General features: G+C 39.1%; 1 protein-coding gene across 3 annotated transcripts in view; it reads left to right on the top strand.

Moving 5' to 3' along the window:
• Window positions 1-252: 252 nt before the first annotated feature.
• Window positions 253-17,976, top strand: part of LOC103041329 (GEN1 Holliday junction 5' flap endonuclease) — a 60,645-nt gene continuing 42,921 nt past the window's right edge. The window contains exons 1-2 of one of the 3 annotated variants that reach the window (XM_022671515.2): window positions 253-440; window positions 11,635-11,819. In XM_022671515.2, the coding sequence (XP_022527236.2) occupies window positions 11,659-11,819 (161 nt within the window). In that variant the 5' untranslated portion in view covers window positions 253-440; window positions 11,635-11,658. Of the gene's footprint in view, window positions 441-11,634; window positions 11,820-17,976 lie in introns of those variants that run through there. The other 2 variants (XM_022671516.2, XM_022671518.2) reach the window with 2 other exon arrangements.

Below are 17,976 nucleotides of genomic sequence, written 5' to 3' on the forward strand. Positions count from 1 at the left end.
CTGCTATACGATGTAGACTTTTATATAATATAATATAATATAATATAATATAATATAATATAATATAATGTGATAGTAGATTCTATATAACATTACATTTGATGTAATAGAATAATAGTAATAATAATCAAGGAAGACTTTTATTATGACATTCGCCGGAGCCGTGGTGAGAGCGGTCTCGCGCACAAACGGTGGACTTCCCACTTGGAGGTAAGCCCCTCCTCTTTGGAGGTGCTCCAGTCCGAGTATGTATTGCTGCAGACTGGAACTGCAGCACTGCGACAGGTTGTCCTCCTCCACACTAGGGGGCACAGTGAGAGGAAACAGCTTCCTGAAGGTCACCGCAGCGCTCTGTTCAAACTCTGGCATTACACCCTTCGCCCATCCTTACTGACTGCATCTCCTGTAGGAGTGTTCCGTGATTCACATCACAGACAAAGGTTAGTGAACCTTAGTGACACGAGTTTAACCGGTACTTATGTTACTTAAATCGGTACTACAGCTACTTTAATCGGTACTCTAGCCGGCTACTGATTTTGTCAGCAAATCAACAGGTTTTGTGTGGATATTTGTGTAGGTAGGTGTGTTTTAATATTTTAGAAATACGCACGGATCAGTACTGTTTAGTATGTGTTAAAATGCAGCAAAACTAACACCCTCAAGTTCCACAGGCACAGTAACGTTACCGCCAACACCTGCTTCTCTCCTCTACCGCGATGCTGAACTTCTTTTTCACCAGCGTCTTATTGAGATTTCTGCTACACCTTAACCCCTCTTAACCTACTCAAAACTACCAGTTTAATTATTTAAAATATTGCAATATTTGCAAAAAAAAAAAAAAAACACACACACAAGTTGATTATTTTCCATAAAACAAACAGTAGACAGATGGGACATTGGTGGTAAATAGAGTCTTGGATATGTCAAAAATTAGCAACAAAATGGATTTGATTGCATTATTATTTTTTATGTAGTGTCAAATACTCCCACTGGACACCTTTGTGGCCAAAAATTCCCCATTGACTTCCATTGAAACCACATTTTTGGCCTCAATGCAGTTTCAGAGCCATGTGACTGACAGGGGACCCGTGTGTGTGTCGTGTGTGTGTGTGTGTCGTGTGTGTGTGTGTGTCGTGTGTGTGTGTGTGTCGTGTGTGTGTGTGTGTCGTGTGTGTGTGTGTCGTGTGTGTGTGTGTCGTGTGTGTGTGTGTCGTGTGTCGTGTGTGTGTGTGTGTCGTGTCAAGTCAGGTCAGGTCAAGTAGTTTTATTGTCAATACTGTATATGTACAGGACATACAGAGAATTGAATTTTCGTTACTCTCCTTCCCAATTTTACAGCAAGTACAGATAATAGATAATAAAAGAGAATGGCAGACACTATGGGTACAATACAGCAGGGACACAAATAGACATACATGAGACAGAAACAAGGTGCAGTAGTGTGGGGGAGAAATAGATATATAAATATAAGTAAAAAAAGAAATAGATATATAATATAAAAGAGTGGGAGACACTATATGTACAATACAACAAGACACAAACATATGTAAGAAGGAAGACAATAGTGCAATATAAGAGAGAGAGAGAGAGAGAGAGAGAGAGAGAGCGCGAGCGAGCGAGAAAATGAGAGTGTGTATGAATCTGTAAGCACACAGATATTTTATGGGTGAAAAAAGGTCATCTTTGAGGGATGTGTTTCCCGTGTCTTAAGTAAAGGTGCTTGAGTAAAATCACACCAGCGCGCTCGGCGTGACTTTCCACCCATTCTCGTTTTTCTGCCCGTTTTCGGGCTTCCTATCTCCTTATAAAGGCGTTTTTTCACGGCCGCGTCCCAATTCAACAGCCGGAGCAGCGGGACCGCGGCACTGACAACACGGGTTCGATCCCACGTGAGGAGCGGTGCGTTTATTTATTTCTTTTTTCCTTACCGCGTCTACACAGATCTGATTGACTGAAGAGAGCGTTTGTTTTTTTTCTTCCCGCGGGACAGGTTTATGTCTGATGAAAAATATCGTCACGTTTTAATCTCGTCACACTAGAGGCCGACCGATCGATCGGCCAGCCGATTTAATCGGCCGATTTTTGTTATTTTTTTATCAATCGGCATCGGCCGATTTTCTTATTTGGCCGCGCCGATTTTAATCCGGCACATCTGCGGGCAGCTACTTGGAACGCAGCGCAAGGTTTCAAGAGTGAGCAAGACTTTCAACGGGTAAGGCATCCATTTTTACAATCCAGTGTCCCAAAGTCTATATTTTCTCTCATGATTAGTAATCTGTGATGTTGCTTCATTTACTGAAAAAGAATAGAATTTCAACTGCATCGGTGTTGTAGCATTTCTCTCCAAACGAAACTATGCTTAGCGTTGATGGCAGGAGTGCATTTGGAATGCGCCCTGACTATGCAAGGCAAGCCCTATCTATAAGCTCTAGTATAAAATAACTGACGTCTCTTCTTCAGAAACGAAAATCTAAGTAAATAAAATCAAATTAACACTTGATATTTTCAGTATTTAAATTATTTTTAGACGAAATGAAAAAGGGCAGGACTAAAACTGTTTAAGGATATTCGCAGCATCAGCTGCGCTGAAATAATAATTACTGGTTAGTCAGGATTATTAGAGGACTGTACTTCTCCTTATATAAATAAGCTTTATTGTAAACGAATTAATAAAACAAATAGTTTCTAAAATAATGGAGTTAAAATAAAACATCTCTTTTTCCTTCACTACAAACAGACATTAAATCATGCCGCCTCCTGCTGTTCTGCTGTAAAACTCACCCGTTTAAAGCGGTTTGCGCTGTTAGATATTAAATGAAACGATGAGCAGAATTTTCTGTTTTGTCGGGTTCTACTTTAGAACCCCCTCCAGACTTTTCTGATAAAAGCTCATTTTATCCTGAACCTATAAAGTCCGCGCTCTTCAGCTTTCTCAACTCATTTTCCGCTCACGCACCGAACCTCCAGTACAGCTGATGAGACGCGTTTCTCTGGCTAAGGAGCTCATTTGAAGAAGAAAAAAAAACAGATAAAGCTATATTTAAATTACAGCACCTGTCTGTTTTTGCATTATTTATAATTTTATTCTTAATTTAAACGTCACCCATTTTTGTAAAATAATAGCTGCAGCCCTAATGTGAACATTTTATAACATTGTCCTCCCATGTCCATTCGTTTTCAACTGCATGGAGTTGAAGAAGAAATGAGCTTTGCCGTTTTGGAGTAACTATCTAAAGTTGTCACATTATGGAAGTCTTCTTGCACTCTGTTAAACATATTAAAATGAATAATTAATAGACTAACAGACTGCAACAAGTCATACATTTGTTAATTAGTAGGCCCCTACAGTAAATTTTATATAATAGCCAACATAATATTTCTACTATAAACATGAATATATAGTGTATATAGAACATATGTTATATAATGAATAAAATAAAATGTTATGGATAATACAATCTAAATAAAATTAATTTTTTTTTTATTAACATATAGTGATATAGTAACATTAAAGTCACTATAAAATGCTAACCTTATTTTCAATAAATTGTGTGAAGTTTACAACTGTTGTGCCTCCTCTTACTAGTATGATTTTAAGCATGCCAAATAAATATAATACGATAGCATATCGGCCCTAAAAATCGGCAGGTCACATCGGCCATCGGCTGACTCTGACCACTAATGATCGGTATCGGCATCGGCCTTAGAAAAACCCATATCGGTCGGTCTCTACGTCACACCCCTAGAGAAAGCATTGGAAATGATCATGCAGCCTTTATCTACCACTGAGCTGCAGGAATCCTCTGAAGAAGACACAAGCTTCGGTTAGGAGTCTGAAATGGAATGGTCACTGGAGTACTCAATTCCTGAGAGCGCCTCTGACCCTTCCTCTGAAAGTAAAGAGGACATTTGGATTCTGCCCATCCTAACAGTGAGTGGACAGCGAAAAATGGGCAAGTTTGGTCTCCATCTCAATCCAAGACACTGTGCCACATTTAGGCACCCAGTGGCATGCTTCCAGGGCCCACAAGATATGCCATAGCCAGAATCCATGATGTGGCATCTTCTTTTGACCTTTTCTTCACTCCTGACATGATCCAGCTGATTTTACAAATGACAAACCTGCTTGGGAGGCGTTCAGTGTTGGGACGGAGTGATAAAACAGAGATTAGAGCATACATGGGTCTTCTCATGCTGGCAGGTGTGTACCGGTCTGAAGGTGAATCTACCCGCAGCCTGTGGGATGACCAGAATTGGAGAGTCTGCAGAGCCACCCTGTCCCACAAACAATTTCAAGTGATAAGTGCCAGCCTCTGATTCGATGATCGTCTCACCTGTCCTTGTTGACACAAGAAGGACAAGCTTTCTGCTTTCCATAATATGTGGAACAATTGGTGCAGCATTCACAGTTTGTTGCTGTGGATCCCTCCTGGAACCAGCAAAGAACATACAGACAGAGGCTGTTCTTAGATGAGCTGAGGAAATCCATGGTGCCAGAGAGCAGCTGCTGTTGTCATAGTGGTGGATTTACAGGCCCCTGTTGCTGCTCATACAGAAACAACTGATACGGCCACCAGAGCACCAGGTCACATGCTGAACTAAACTAAACTTTTAGGAGCAAAATTGGTCCAGAGGTTGGAGAAGTCAGCCCTCATCATTCCCCAACCTTCATTAGGACCACTATGGGCCCTTGAGCAAAGGCTCTAACCCCAATTGCTCCCCAGCCACCTCTCATGGCTGTCTCATGCTCCACATGTGTGTATTGTTGTTACGGTTTGGGGTTAGAGTGAAATTGTAATTCCATTGTACATTTATGACAGCAATGAAAATGACAACAAAAGTGTTTTTTCTTTCTTTACTTATTTCTTTCTAAACTGAACACACACACACTCTCCTGGGGGATCCCCTGTTAGTCACATGGCTCCATAATATAACTGGCAAAATTACAAGAATTGCATTCATCAGCCTAAAATGGAAAAATGGTTGAATCCAGTGGAATACAAATATGTCAAATATTACTACTTTTCTTCAAAATTAAATACTAACATTTAAAAAAGCATGGTTTTATACTGAAATTGCAGTGAGATAAAAAATGTGGTTTCAATGGACGTCAATGGGGCATTTTTGGCCCCGAAGGTATCCAGTGGGAGTTTTTGGCACTACATAAAAAATAATGATGCAATCAAATCGATTTGGTTGCTAATTTTTGACATATCCAAGACTCTAATTTCCACCAATGTCCCATCCATATACTATTTATTATATGGGAAATAATTAAATTTTTGTAGTTTTTTATGGAATAATTAATAATTCATGTAATTAAACGGTCATTTAAAGGGTTAAAATCCTGGAAATGATTGAATATTTGATCATTTTGATCAGGGCAAAAGTTGATTAAGTGATTTTATATATATAAAAAAAAAATTACATATGAGGATTTTATTGCTGATTGTGCGTGTACATTTATGCCACAAAGGTGTCCAGAGGGTGCAAAATTTTAAATCTGACACAATCAAAACAATTTTGTTGCTAATCTTTGACATATCCAAGACTCTAATTACCACCAATGCCCCATCTGTCTACTGTTTGTTTTATGTAAAATAATCTTCAGGTGTCCTGAGGGTGCAGATTTTTTTAGAAGGGCACGAGGGTTAAATGCATGCTGCAGTTAAGCAGGTAGATTTTAACAGCAAAAAGCCGCATTTAAGCACAACGCTGTGCAAAAGCTAGACATGGATATAATACAGATAATAAATTATAACATAAAAAGACTATTTTTCCCCCGTTCCAGGAAGTTATATACAGAAACACACAAATACACATATATCATAAATATAACATAATAACAAAAAAAAAAATACTCATACAAGAATGTAGTATTATACAATGAAAAAGACGGAGACTCTGAGATAAGGCTAGACTGATGCATATCATGTTTTTTTTTAAGATTCTGGCGGTTTCACGTATCACGGCATTTATATTATTTATTTATAGTTTTTTTTGCATAACTGGGCTTTAATATAGGTTTGTGAATTACTGTACGATTATTACATATATCAAACATTAAGACTTTAAGTTAAGGCTTTAATTACTATTGGGTGTACTTTGTCCCACAAAATTACACAATATATGAAGAAATTAGACTTTATTAGCAGAAAAACAGCTGAAAAATATAAATAAAGACCTTAAGAGTTACACCAACAACGTTAACACTGCCTCCGTTACAAAACTAAATATTTTAGTTCCATAAACACTATAAATGGACCTAAAATACTTAAGATGTTTAAGTATTTGAAATAAATATTTCTTAAACGCTCTATTCCACATTTTTTCTAATGACCCTGTAAACATGGCATGTAATACAATGTAAATTTGTTCTTCAGAATGTCTGATACATTGTTTCTTAACTCTTGACAGCCAGTTATTTTAGATGACTTGGGGAATGTGAAGATAATGCCCTGGGAATTAGACCCAAAGTGCAATTTGACATTTTCTTACATTATATTGAATGTTCTATTCACAAAAAAAATCCACAGTAATATTTGATCACATATAGGCCTGTCACGATAACAGAATTTTCAAGACAATCTATCGTCCCAGAAATAAACGATAATATTGTCATTTTAAAGCGCTACTATAGAAAAAGATTTTTTCCTACTTCTGGGGTCCCAAATGAGTTTTAAAACAATGTGCCACAGTAATAAAATACTAACATTGTTACAATACTAACAGTGGTGTAATATAGGGCTGCACGATATTGGGGAAAAAATTGACATCGCATTGTTTTTTTTTTTTTTTGCCGATAATATTAAACAATGCAGGGTGTGATGTCACTAGCCCCGCCCCAACCCTCGCGGCTACTCCACCGCAATCACCCCGCGACGCACACCGGTCTGGCGAGCGACTGAACGCGGCTACTCCACCGCAATCTCCCCGCAGTGCACGCCGGCCCAGTGAGCGACTGAGCGCGGCTACTCCACCGCGATCTCCCTGCAGCGCACGCCGGTCCAGCGAGCGGCTATAGCACGGCTACTCCATCATGATCTCCCCGCGGCGCACACCAGTCTAGCAAGCGACCGAGTGTGCCTACTTCACCGCGATCTCCCTGCGGCTACTTCACCGCGACAGGGCCGTGGCTAAGGGCGGGCATTTGGGGGCAGTGCAGTGACAGTGTCGTTCCCCCCACAACATTTTTTCATATATGAAATAATTTATATGTGGAAAAAAATCTCACACATTAATTTAGCAATGTTTTACTGTTTTATTTAGTCGAACATTAAATTTTCATGTATGTTCTGAAACAGACAAAAATACAAAGCGAGCCTCTAACAAACTACTGTCTCAGTACGGAATTAATAAGCAGCACACAACAGCCTTGCTTAAATAACAGCCTTGCAGACACCTCTATTTTTTATCCAGAGAACATGTTAAGCTACAGCTCAATGGATATAAGAAAATGGTTTCAAGTGCCATCTTCAGTCACTACCCAAGGAGCCAAAGGAAAAACTAACGCTGAAACAAATGTGCTTGACTTCGACATGAGGAGTGAACATGCTAATTTCAGTCATGCTAGTTCTGAAGTTCGCGGCGGAGGCAACGTCAACCGGCAAAGATTTCAATTTGGAAAATTCTGGACATTTACAGCAGATCCCTAATGATCTTGGGATTGAAAAACCCAACCAAGTCACCCTGCATTAGTACCCCGTACGTCTTTTTCAGGGTAAGAATCGCTTTTTTGTAGCTTCGTGGTACCATAATCGAGAATGGCTAGAGTACAGCGTCCACGCCGATGCAGCCTTTTGTTATCCGTGCAGAAAGTTCGCCGGTGCTCGTGCTACTGACTCAACTTTACCTCATAAGGGGTACCGTGACTGGAAACATGCTACAGAGAGAGAGAAAGGGTTTCATAAACACTCCACTTCGAAAGAGCATATAACTTGCATGACTCAGGTACTACATTTCTGCTCTTTTTGATGTTGTGGGATTTCTAGCAGAAAACCAGTTACCCTTAAGAGGAAATGCTAATGCTTTTGATGACATGGCAGATGGAGATAGTGGTCTGTTTTTATCTCTCCTGGATTACACAATTAAGAAAGACTCTGAACTGGCAGAAATAGTCAAAACTACATACAACGCAACTTACACGAGTCCGGACATACAGAACGAACTGATTTCCACATTGAGAAATGTATTGACTGAGGCCATAGTGGAAGAAGTAGGGGAATCATGGTACACCATTAAGGTAGATGGAACGCGAGACCCCACTGGGTGTGAAAACATATCCGTTGTTCTTCGCTTCGTATCTGAACTATATGAAGCAATGGAGCGCCTTCTCACTGTAGCTACTGTCAGTGCAAAAGATGTAAAGACACTGATCGACACAATAAGTCAAGTATATGACGGAGCATCCCTAATGTCAGGGAAGCACGTGGCGTCCAGAAGTTATTACAAGAGAAACTAGGTCGAGAAATACCCTATGTGCATTGCTTAAACCACCAACTGCACCTGGTAGTGGTTCACGGGCTGACAGTAGAAAAGGCAGTTAAGTTTTTTTTTTTTTATATTTGTAACACCATGTACAATTTTTTCAGAAAGCCGTCTGTTGCAGCACAGTATAAGGGCGAGCGATTAAAGCGACTGCTTGATCAGAGATGGACTGGCCATTTCGCCACAGTATCTGACATCATTGCATCTTACCAGGACATTACTTCTTTCTTGTCCGAGATTGAGACAAACTTCATGTTCATTGCACGTCTTGTACAAAAGCTGCCAAAGCTTTTAGACCCCCCCCCAAATAAGCTCCTCCAGGGTGAGGACATGGATCTTTTAACAGGACTTGAACTAGTTGCTTGCCCTACTGAATGCGTAAACTGCGCTGTGACCGAGTTTGCTGACCTCTGGCGTGCTGTCACAGATAGTAATGCTCTTGTGACTCCCACAAATCGGCGAAGTACATTCAGTAAGAATATGAGTCAGTATTTGGTTGAAGGTACGACTGGATAGAAGGATACTGACGAGACAGAATTATGAAGACTGTTTTACAGTGCAATTGATAATGTGCTTGGAGAGCTGAATCAGCATTTCAAAGAACAGAATACTCAGCTTGCTCGTGCACTTGATGCTTTTGATCAGAAAAGCGATACATTTTTAGACAAACCTTTTTAAACATATCACTGACCTGGCCGGTTTTACCACAGTGGAGGAAGAGTTTGTTGTGGCAAGAACATTTTTTCAAACTCAAATGGAATGCGAAAAAGAAACTGGAAAGAAAGTGGACTCGAAACGACTCCTTCAGAACCACAACAATACATTGGAAGCCATGCCAAGCGTCCTGATTGTGATGAAACTTGCTTGAACGTTTGGTGCTTCCACAGCCATGTGTGAGGATTCATTTTCAGTCTTGAAGAATGTTTTTACGGACCACTGATGTTCTATGCACCATACTCGCAAGGCACAACTTGTGCAGCTAGCGTTCGAGCGAGATCTTACAAGAAAATGCACAAATGAATGGAAAGAAAAGGTCCTAAGGAGGTTCTGCTCGGCCTCCGTCGTCTACAACTTTGTCAACATATGGTTTTTACGTCATATTGGTCATTTTGATTATCCATGTGCGCTCTTTTCGCTTTGATGTGGTGGTCTGACGTGATTAGAGTTAAATCTGTTATTGGCTGTGCAGTTCATGACGAGGTTTTTCTGAGTAGCGCGTGTGGTATAGGGCGTGAGTTTAGTTCATAACACACATTTTAGTTCTGAGCGCGGCTACTCCACCACGATCTCCCCGCGCCGCACGCCGGTCTGGCAAGCGACTGAGCGTGCCTACTCCACCGCGATCTTCCTGCGGCGCATGTCGGCCCGGTGAGCGACTGAGCGTGGCTACTCCACCGCGATCTCCCCGCTGCGCACTTAAGACCGGCGAGCAACTGAGCGTGGCTACTCCACCGCAATCTCGCTTCAAGAGAAGGATGTCGCACAACACCGCCCACAGTAAAACGGATCGAGTGAGAACAGCGTTTATAAATAAATTAACCTATTAAGCTCCAAGCCTATTTTTACCAATTTCCGCCTGAAATTACATACTCACATTTGAAGGCTTATCACTCCAAAATTAAATAATTCAGAGGCAATTCTATGAATTAATATTACTTAGAAGCATTTTAGAAGACACTTTAATTATTCAATTGAACATGGTAAAATATGGTAAAAACCAGGAGCTTTTCAGCGCTTTTCTATTTTTATTTTCGGACATATAAAATAAAATATATATTTATTTGGAATAAGTTTTTTGGCAGCTCTATATTTTGCTATAAAGTGTTGACAATCATCATATAAAAGTATAAACTGCTCCCTTTCACTGGGTAGATATTATTGTTATCTGAACCAGTAATGGTGTTTTCTTTCTCCAAAGGATGGGGGGAGTGACTTGATGTAACCCCGCAGCGGAAAACAAGCTGAACACACGCTGTAACTCGCTCTTTCAGCTCTAATTAATCCTGAAGGATAATGTCCAGATAGATAGATAGATAGATAGATAGATAGATAGATAGATAGATAGATAGATAGATAGATAGATAGATAGATAGATAGATAGATAGATAGATAGATAGATAGATAGATAGATAGATAGATAGATAGATAGATAGATAGATAGATAGATAGATACTTTATTTATCCCGAAGGAAATTTAGGCATCCAGCAGCAACAACACAATACAATAAGAAACATACTCAGACAAATCAAAACACAGAAGAATAGAAAATATATAAGGCTATAAAAAACTAACTATACAAGGTAAGGATCTATCTGTAAACGGAGCAGTGCAGCAGATGTTGCTAATGGTCATAAATAATTAAATAATTAACAGAGTAAAGTGCAATGACATCGATTACGAAAGTGACTGATGTGACATAGAACTATAATATAATATAAGTATGCATACGTTACAAGACAGTTCAAAAAAGAGAATGTGAAAATGTGAATACCCAATCATGAGTAAGGTATACTTAAATGTAAGCGAGGTTGGGGAAGTGTTAATATAAATAATTAAGTTGTTGAATAATGTCCAAGTGGTGTGCCTTGATTAAACTCAGTCGTCAGCAGCATCCCGTCCCCGATGGGAGGAGTTAAAGAGTCTGATGGCTCTCGGAATGAAGGATTTTCTGAGTCTGTCTGTTGTGCAGCTCTGTGACAGCAGTCTGCCACTGAACACACTCCTCTGCTTCATGATGGTGGTGTGAAGTGGATGACTATCATTGTTCATGATAGAAAGCAGTTTATCCAAAGTCCTTCTCTCAGCTATTGTAACCAGAGAGTCCAGCTATTTTTATTGCTATATATAGGAATTTTCTTCAGATTTTATGAGAAATAAGTATACTTTGATATATTAACAATGTACGTGTTTCAAATACTGAAGTAACATAAATTGTATTATGGAGATGTAATATACCTCTGGTTAATATGTCGTTAATAATTGTATAAATAGTGTTTTGTCACCTGTTTTATTTGAAGTCAAGTTTGAGTTCTTGTTTATTTTTAAGTGTTTTTTGTTTATAAATGTTAAAAATTGTGTTTAGCATGGTTGCCATGATAAGAGTGCATTTTCAAGCTATGTTTATTTATTTTTTGTTTTTTCTTCAGACAGTTTGCTGTTTGCTCTCAGTCATGGGGGTGAATGAACTGTGGTCAATCCTGAATCCAGTGCGAGAGTCAGTACCATTGTACAGTCTCACTGGGAGGACTCTAGCTGTGGATCTAAGTCTGTGGATTTGTGAAGCCCAACACGTTCAAGCAATGATGGGCAGAGTAACAAAACCTCATCTACGGTAGGAAAGTGGAATTTAATGATATAGAGACACTGCAAATTCTGGTTAAGAAATTCTCAAATGCTTACATATTTAATGTTCCCAGGCTCATGGTCTGATAACAATACCCAGTATGACGTAGAGATTAGCCAGCCGAGGGTGATCTTAAACTGGACGTTTATGCTTAAAAACCCACCAATGTGGTTAAATAAAAACAATTGTGTAAAGAAAAGGTATGTCCTGTGGACTTGTTGGAACTGTATTAAGTTCAGTGGAGGACAAAAGGAGGATGAATGTATTCCTTTTAATATTTTGCTCCAAAGTCCTGGAAATGGGGCAAAATTGTTTGAGCACAATGGCGAATTTGAAAGCATCAAAACATATTGGTGCACAAGATGTTATATTTAGAACATAATCCGGAGAAACTGTAAAAGGTTATTTCAGGAGCCAAATGTGCAATCTAGTCTAGAGGGAGTAAATAAGTGGTTGTAATCGATCGGGATTAGGGTCGAAACTAAAGGATTAGAAGAGTATACAATGGAAAGGTAAAATTGGAGGGAGGAAAAAATTAGTGCCTTCAGAGATGAGCCATGGCATGATAGCAATTCCAGTACACATCAGTTGATGTCTGGTGCATTAATCCAAAAACCAATCTTGTGTATATTGGCCGCAAAATAATATAATAAAAATATTTGGTAGGGCAAGCCCCCCCCCCCCCATCTCAATGAATGAGATATATGAATACCAAGGTATTTAAAACTATTTTGAGCTAGTCGGAAGGGAATGTTGGTTTGCGCTAATTGGACTGTAAGAAAATTAAGAGGAAAGTATTCACTCTTATTTTAACTTATATCCTGAAAAGGAGCCAAACTCTTTTTAAATGACCTGAGCAGCAGGAATTAAAAGTGAGGGGTAACTTGAATATAGCAAGGGATCGTCAGCATACAACGAGACTTTATTTTCTATGTTATGACGTATAATACCCTGTATGTCTGACAATTCTTTGAGGGCAAAAGACAAAGGTTCCAAAGGAAAAAAAGGAGAGAGAATAGAATTAGTACATATTCTGGCCGCAGGGGAGGTGTAAAGAAGCTTGACCCATGATTTTAAATTATTCCCAAAGCCAAACTTGTGTAGGACTGAAAAAAGGTATTCCTATTCTAAACGATCAAACGCGTTCTCAGCGTCCAAAGCAAAACCTGCCTCAGGAACATTAGAGGAGTTGGAAAACTTTATACCAAAGCCATCTGGGCCTGGCGCTTTTCCACTATTCATAGAGAAAATTGCATCTACCGTCTACTCTAAAATAACAGGGTCCTCCAGATTCTGTACAGTGTCAGGGTCTAAACTAGGCAGTTTTAGTTTATTCAAAAATGTATGCATTATATCTGGGTTTGGGCAGCATTCACTGGAATATAGTGTAGTGTATGTAGTATTTGACAAAAACTTAATTAAGTTAATTTCCTTGGGGTGGGATACTATGTTGTCTGATGAATCCTTAATTTGGGATATTAATCTGAAGGCAGTAAGTTTTCTCAGTTGATGGGCCAATAATTGACTGCCCCGGTCACCAAACTAATGTGTCAGGCCACGCATATGCCAAATTTTAGTTGCGAGGAGGTTCTGCCTGGAGGTCTGTGATTTCAGCAAATCTGGGGAAGATTTTTCAGTCATTTTTCTTCACTGATTGTGGAAACTTCACACTAGACCTCAAGCAGTTTGGACTGTGTGTCTCTCCACTCTTCCTCCAGACTCTGCTCCCTTGATTTACAAATGAAATGTAAAATTTACTGATGATCAGTGATGGTTTGGAGAGACATGTCATCTGCTGGTGTTGATCCACTGTGTTATTATCAAGTCCAAAGTCAGTGCTGTGTTTTCTCAGGAAATCTTACAGCACTTCATGTTTCACTCTGCTGTCAACTTTTATGGAGATGCAGATTTCATTTTCCAGCAGGACTTGGCACACTGCCAAAAGTATCAATTCCTCTTATATAATATTCTAATTTTCTTAGACACTGATTTTTGCGTTTCATTGGCTGTAAGCCATAATTATCAATAATAAAATAAATAAACGCTTAAAATAGATCACTCTGTGTGTAATACATCTATATAATATGAGTTTCACATTTTTAACTAAATTACTGAAATAAAGTAACTTTTCAAAGGTTGAGATGGCCTTTTAGTGTAAAGCAGACTCCGCTCTGAAATAAGGTTGCCTTAACTGGTTTGAACGCAGCTCGTCTGCGAGACAGGCTCACACTGTAATCAGGGAAGAAACGCAGTTTATTCCTAGGGGTGTGACGAGATCTCGTGGCACGAGATCTCGCGAGATTAAAACGTGACTATATTTCTCATTAAGCTTAAACCTGTCTCGCGGGGGAAAAAAACTGTTTAGTGTGGACTTTTTAAGAGGGATCTAGCAACACAGTAGCAGCGAGTGTGGTGGCTGAGCAGTGAGAGCAGCCCTCAGCAGAAGAGGAAAATTCGGGCATTTGCATAGAACAGAGGTCATTAATGGGCAGACCGCGGTCCGGGTCCGGACCCAAGCGTTGTTCAATGCGGACCCAAAGGAGAAGGAGATATGGAACCCGAGAACGGGCGGAAACTAAAGTCACGCAGAGCGCGACAGAGACAGGCGAGGAATGTATACAAAATCTGTCCAGAGAGGCTTTTTTTGTTCTTATTATTAGGGTTCAAGCACCGAAGGAGCGCAGAACCCTATTGTTTTTGCTAAGATTTTTCATATTATTATTATTATTCTTTTTCCTCTGAAAAAAGCAGTTGTGCAGCCTAAACCGTAAGTCGTAGAGATATGAAACTTGGTAGGTAGATGTAGGATCAGTGCATCTCGGGACAACAAAAATTGCACCGATTGGTTAAGTGGGGGCGCTATAAACAAGGAAATTCATTTTCCCCATTTTTCTCAATAACTCAAGAACCATAAGACCTACATTCATAATTCTTTTTTTGGATGGATTCCTTGGGTCAAAAATACTCGTGAGAGCATGCGCTTCAATATTCATTAAGAAAAAGTTGAAATTTTTTAACAATATGGCCACCATATGCAAATGAGTCCTTCCGGATATATGCCCCATTCACTTCAACAGTTAAATTTGGAACACTGTTTCTCAGCAACCGTGCAACATAGCAAGCTGAAACTTTGCATGCATCCTACAGCCTCTAAAGGATATTCAAAGGGCAACTTAATCAATCAACATGGCTGAACACCATCAGCCAATCAGCATTCAGCAGACATTTTGTCAGGCTGAATGTTGCCCAATCTGGATGAGACTTGGCAGTTATGTTCAGGTGGAGACACTGTAGTGACCTGCAAAGTGCTGAAACAATCTGACCACTGGGAGGTGCTGTTCCAAAAAACTTGTATTTGTCAATCATACTGTACTATTTTGACATCTAATTGGTTTTGCCATATTTAGTACAGTGGCTCTGACAAAAGTGCTTTGTTTATTCATAATTGCTAATTGTTTGAAAATAGCTATATTGAAACTAGTCCCTGGATATTTGGCCTATCACCTCCATTTCGGTCTTGTTGCACACTGTAGAGTCTCTTGGTAAATATTCATTAAAAACATTTGTGAACATTTCACCTACAATAGTGTCCAGGCATTAAGCAATCTGTGCGTCCTTGGAATTTCTAACCTAAATTGCTGTAACGCTGCAGTATTTGCTGTAATCTCACAATGTTAAAGACCTCTGTACAATATCACTCTGATGAAGCACCATTTAATTCAGAACTAGATTTAGAATAACTTTGTAATTACATGTCATATCAGAACATTCCCTCCTTTGTGCCTCTGCTCAATATTAATAACAGGTGAAAGACATTTTGATAATTTCTAAATGTGACAGAGTGTCTCCAATTGTGTTAGACCTTCTTACACATCACCATCCTATGCTCTAGTAGGCACCATTGTAGGGCTGCACGATTTGGGCAAAATATCTAATTGCGATTTTTCCACAGAATTGCGATTATTAGGTTTCTGATGGATTATTTTTAATCCATCAGAAACCTAAACCTGTATTAGTGGTTACCATATCTATCAAATAAATTTATAAACTTCTTCCACATAAAATATTCACAGGTATCTCAGATTAAATGCAGTTTTCAGTTTTATTTTTAAATTGCAAGTAACAACAAAATAAATAACAAGGTTTAACTGCAACATCAGTAACTGTAAACTCTGAGTTTTGAGATGCATTTTTACAATATAAATTAACTTAAAAGTAAATCAGTTTTTTTGCACATTAAATGCAAAAGTAGCATCATCAAATGCTTGCATGCACAAAAGGTATAACTGCAACATCAGTAACTGACTGGTCCGCTGTGGACAGTCATGCCTTAGCAGAAAAGCTAAAAAAAGCAAAATATCTCAGTTTTATCCTAAACTCTTTGAGTTTTGAGATGCATTTTTACAAATAAATGAACTTAAAAGTAAATCAGTTTTTTGCACATTAAGTGCAAAAGTAGCATCATCAAATGCTTGCATGCACATTCAGAAACCAGTGATCACAGGTTTCTTGCTAAGAAGATGAGCATATCCACCTTATGTGGCTTAAGGCATGAACGCTGACAGTTTACAATGTTGCCTCCTGCACTAAAGAGCCTTTCTGAGGGTGAACTTGTTGCTGGTGCACAAAGATATTTGCGGGCCTGCCTGCTAAGTCTTGGAAAGTTCACTTGATGAAGTCACTAAGCTGAACAGATGAGTCCGGAGACATGGCTGTACTCTTGAAGTAGCTGCCAAGTGACCTCTTTGGCTTTTCAGGTGAGGCTGTTACAATCTGTGTCTCTGTAACACGTGATCTCTTCTCCTGTATAATTAAAAAATAAAAATCAATATTTTTAAGTTAATAAGTTAATAACTGTAATTGGTAATATTACTTATGTTGAAGGCATCATCTTTACAAACCCTAACCATCTATTTACCTTCCTTGCTCCTTCTTCCATCTCTGCCTTCATTCTTGCTTTAACAGCAGGGACATTTTCTTTGCTGATATAGTTTGTCTTGAATCGGGGGTCTAAAAATGATGCAATGTCAAGCAGTTCTTGTGTGGCCGGATCGTTGTATTTATCCTGGAGGTAGCTAATGACTCTAGACTTGATTGACTTTGTCAAGTCTGTGTCCTCTGGATCCTCTGCAAGTGTTTTTGTGTTTAAAAGATGGAGCACTGGCTTCAAATATGAAATACTGACATATTCTTCTCCTGATAGTGCATCAGTAAATTCTTGGAGAGGATGCAGTGCCTTGTGAATTGACTCTAGAACCTCTGTGTCTTGCCAGGTGAGCACTAGGTGGCGTGTCCTCCTATCAGCTGACAGCACATGAGTTAGGGCCTTACTTTGCTCCAGAACCCTTTCAATCATCTTCTCTTTGGTTCCCCACCTTGTCTGGCACTCTGTAATTAGTGAATGTTCAGGAAGCTTGAATTCTTTCTGAGCGGCTGTCAGAGCTGTCTTCTTCTTCCAGCTGGCAGAGAAATGGCCAACCAGCTTCTTAAAAACACCAATGGCTTGGTCAACTCTGTCATCTTTAAGTGCATTTTCTGAAAAATAGTAGTTAATAGGAGTAATTTACATTATCATCCAAGCCTAGTAGTACCACTTGATTAAAAAGATCACACAGTGTCTGTCTGGCTTAAAATACTTAGGTACAGCTATTAAATTAATAAATCAACATTCATTAAAAAGATCAGTGAGAAGTTCTGTAGGCTAAATGGCAAAGAAGCTAGCAACAAGCTAGAAGCTAATAATTTTAGAATAACAAATATAAATATGAAATTGAAAAAAAAACAACAACTAAACGAATCCCAATTACTAACAAAAATATAATCTAACGAATTTCAAAAGATCAAAACGAAAAACACCACAAAAGTAGAAATATTGTTATAGAAGTAATATTACCAAAAAAAACGCATGAACTGAACCCGATGTCTGACCCAATGCCCGAACTCAGGCACGCGCTATGTCTATTGAATCAAAAGCTGAAATAATCCGCTGACATTAGTTTGTGTATTTTGGCCAAATAAACTCGGAATACGTCTCATTTCAGTATAATCAATAAAAACAACCCTCTTGAGAGGGCGTGCTTTTCATGGCGGGGGTGCATCGAAATCAGCACCCCCCCAAAAGCACCCTCTTTTGTGACATGTTTCT

The sequence above is a fragment of the Astyanax mexicanus genome, chromosome 2 (assembly GCF_023375975.1).
Source record: "Astyanax mexicanus isolate ESR-SI-001 chromosome 2, AstMex3_surface, whole genome shotgun sequence".
NCBI lineage: Eukaryota > Metazoa > Chordata > Actinopteri > Characiformes > Acestrorhamphidae > Astyanax > Astyanax mexicanus.